Source organism: Solanum lycopersicum, chromosome 9 (assembly GCF_036512215.1).
Source record: "Solanum lycopersicum chromosome 9, SLM_r2.1".
Classification (NCBI taxonomy): domain Eukaryota; kingdom Viridiplantae; phylum Streptophyta; class Magnoliopsida; order Solanales; family Solanaceae; genus Solanum; species Solanum lycopersicum.
Window position 1 is genome coordinate 19753464 of NC_090808.1, and position 2118 is coordinate 19755581.

General features: G+C 37.8%; 1 protein-coding gene across 1 annotated transcript; it reads left to right on the forward strand.

Moving 5' to 3' along the window:
• The first annotated feature begins 202 nt into the window (after positions 1-202).
• LOC138338408 (uncharacterized) lies at positions 203-541 on the forward strand. Its single transcript, XM_069289365.1, has one exon. It carries the CDS (start codon positions 203-205, stop codon positions 539-541), a length of 339 nt encoding a protein of 112 aa, XP_069145466.1.
• Positions 542-2118: the final 1577 nt, after the last annotated feature.

The window sequence follows — 2118 nt, forward strand, 5'->3', positions numbered from 1 at the left end:
GGTCCAGAGATCATTCATGAGGCCTTAGAGAAGGTCAGGGTGATTAGAGATAGGTTGGCTACTACTTACAGTCGGCAGAAGTCTTATGCAGACAACACAAAATGGCCCTTAGACTATGATGCTGGTGACCATGTCTATTTGAAGATATAACCTATGAAGGGGGTTATGAGGTTTGGTATGAAGAAAAAGTAGAGTCCGAGGTATGTTGGTCCATGAGATTCGACAGTGTGTAGGTGAGGTGGCCAATGAGTTTGCGTTGCCTGCGGAGCTAGCTTCTGTTCATCCAGTCTTTCATGTCTCTATGTTAAAGAAGTGCCTTGGCGATCCAACATCGATTCTTCCTGTTGATATTTTGGGAGTTGATGAAGACTTGTCCTATGAGGAGGTTCCTGTTGAAATTTTAGACAGGCAGGTAAAGCGGCTGAGAAACAAGGAGGTTTCCACAGTGAAGGTATTGTGGAGTAACCATCTTGTTGAGGGTTCTACATGGGAGGCCGAGGACGATATGAGATCCTGCTACCCTCATCTATTCAGCTCTTAAGGTTAGATTTTCTACTCTCAAGTCTAAGTTTCCTTAACTTCTCCATTCCTGGTTATTATTGCTTGACTCGGTATAATACCTATGTTATGATATTGTTGACGTTGTGCTAGATTATATGAAGTGTCATTTGGGGACGAATGTTCCTAAGGGGGATATAGTGTAACAACCCTAAGGAAAATGGCTATGCTAAGTAATAATGTGTCTAGAATGCATACGATTAGACTGGGTTCACACAGATTGAGGCACATTTAACCAGACCTCTAAACCCTTGCTACAGCCAAGCCAACAAACTTGGTGAGTTATTTGAGCTAGGAAAGGTTGGGTCCAGCTATGTAGGGTACCCAAATTCGAAGATAAAGTCGAATGAGGACTTAAAAAGGGGTAATCTTAAGTTTGGAGGGGCTAAGGGTAAAAATGTCTTTTTTAAGCTAAGGGTAGTATTGAAATTACTCTAAATATTTAATTAAGTAATCAATAAATATGGTGTAGGGGCAATTTGGGTAGAAAGGGCCGAAATTGGCCTTTTAAGTGAAATCTTACTCCACCCGGGTTCGAACCTAGGTGGGAGCAATGATTTAATTTGATTATTTTATTTGGTAAATTAATTTAATTAAATAATATTTAATTCTTGATTTGAGAAAAAGGGGAAAAAATCAGATTTTTATTTATTAATTAATAATTAATCCTAATTTGACTAAGTCTCTCCCTAATATCTTAATCCTAAGCTAACACACCCACACGTTTCTCACCATCTCTCTCTCATGTTCACGCTCATCTCTCTATAAAACTAGAGAACGAACAGAACCAAAAAGGAAAACATATAGTTCATCCAGAACATGAACACTCAAACTCAAAAAAAAAGGCAAAACAAGCTTAAAAACGAAAAGTAAAAATCAATTTCTCGACGGATATTGCTTGTGGTTTTGGTGGTGAAGCGTTGTCTTGGTTGAGAAATAGGCAACACATTGTATCACTATTGAACAACTTTAGGAATGGATTTTCTTCCATATTTGTCCCTTTACCAAGAGACCCTTAAGGCTCACATGAATCTACTCAAAAACTAGGGTTATTCCCCGTTGCATATCCCTGTCACTAGCTCCCTATGATCTTAGGTTGGGTATGCTTGCTGGTAGAATTTAGGGATACTATATTTATGGTGATGATCTCGTTTCGAGTATGTGTTCATGATTATGTTTTGTGTCTTTTGTAAATATGAATGTAGACACATATGTATGTGTGCAAGATTGTGACCATGACTTTGAGTCTCTGTTTACGCATGTTAATAGTATAGAGATCACTCGTGTTTTATGTCCAATTAGATTTTCTTAAATCATGATGTTCACATGGTTGAAATGCTATCACTTCTACTTAAAACAAATGACCAAACATACCTCTAACTTATCTTAAGAACCATCACGAACGACTAATAAAGAGGTGCTCAAATGACTTGTAAAATGCTTCATTAAAACATGTAACAAAGTTCCAGAATCAGGAAATCTGCTGCATATGGTTTCTGGAAATTTTTGGTATCTAAACATTAAAAAAATAGGTGAGGTCTTCAGGGATCAAACCCAAGA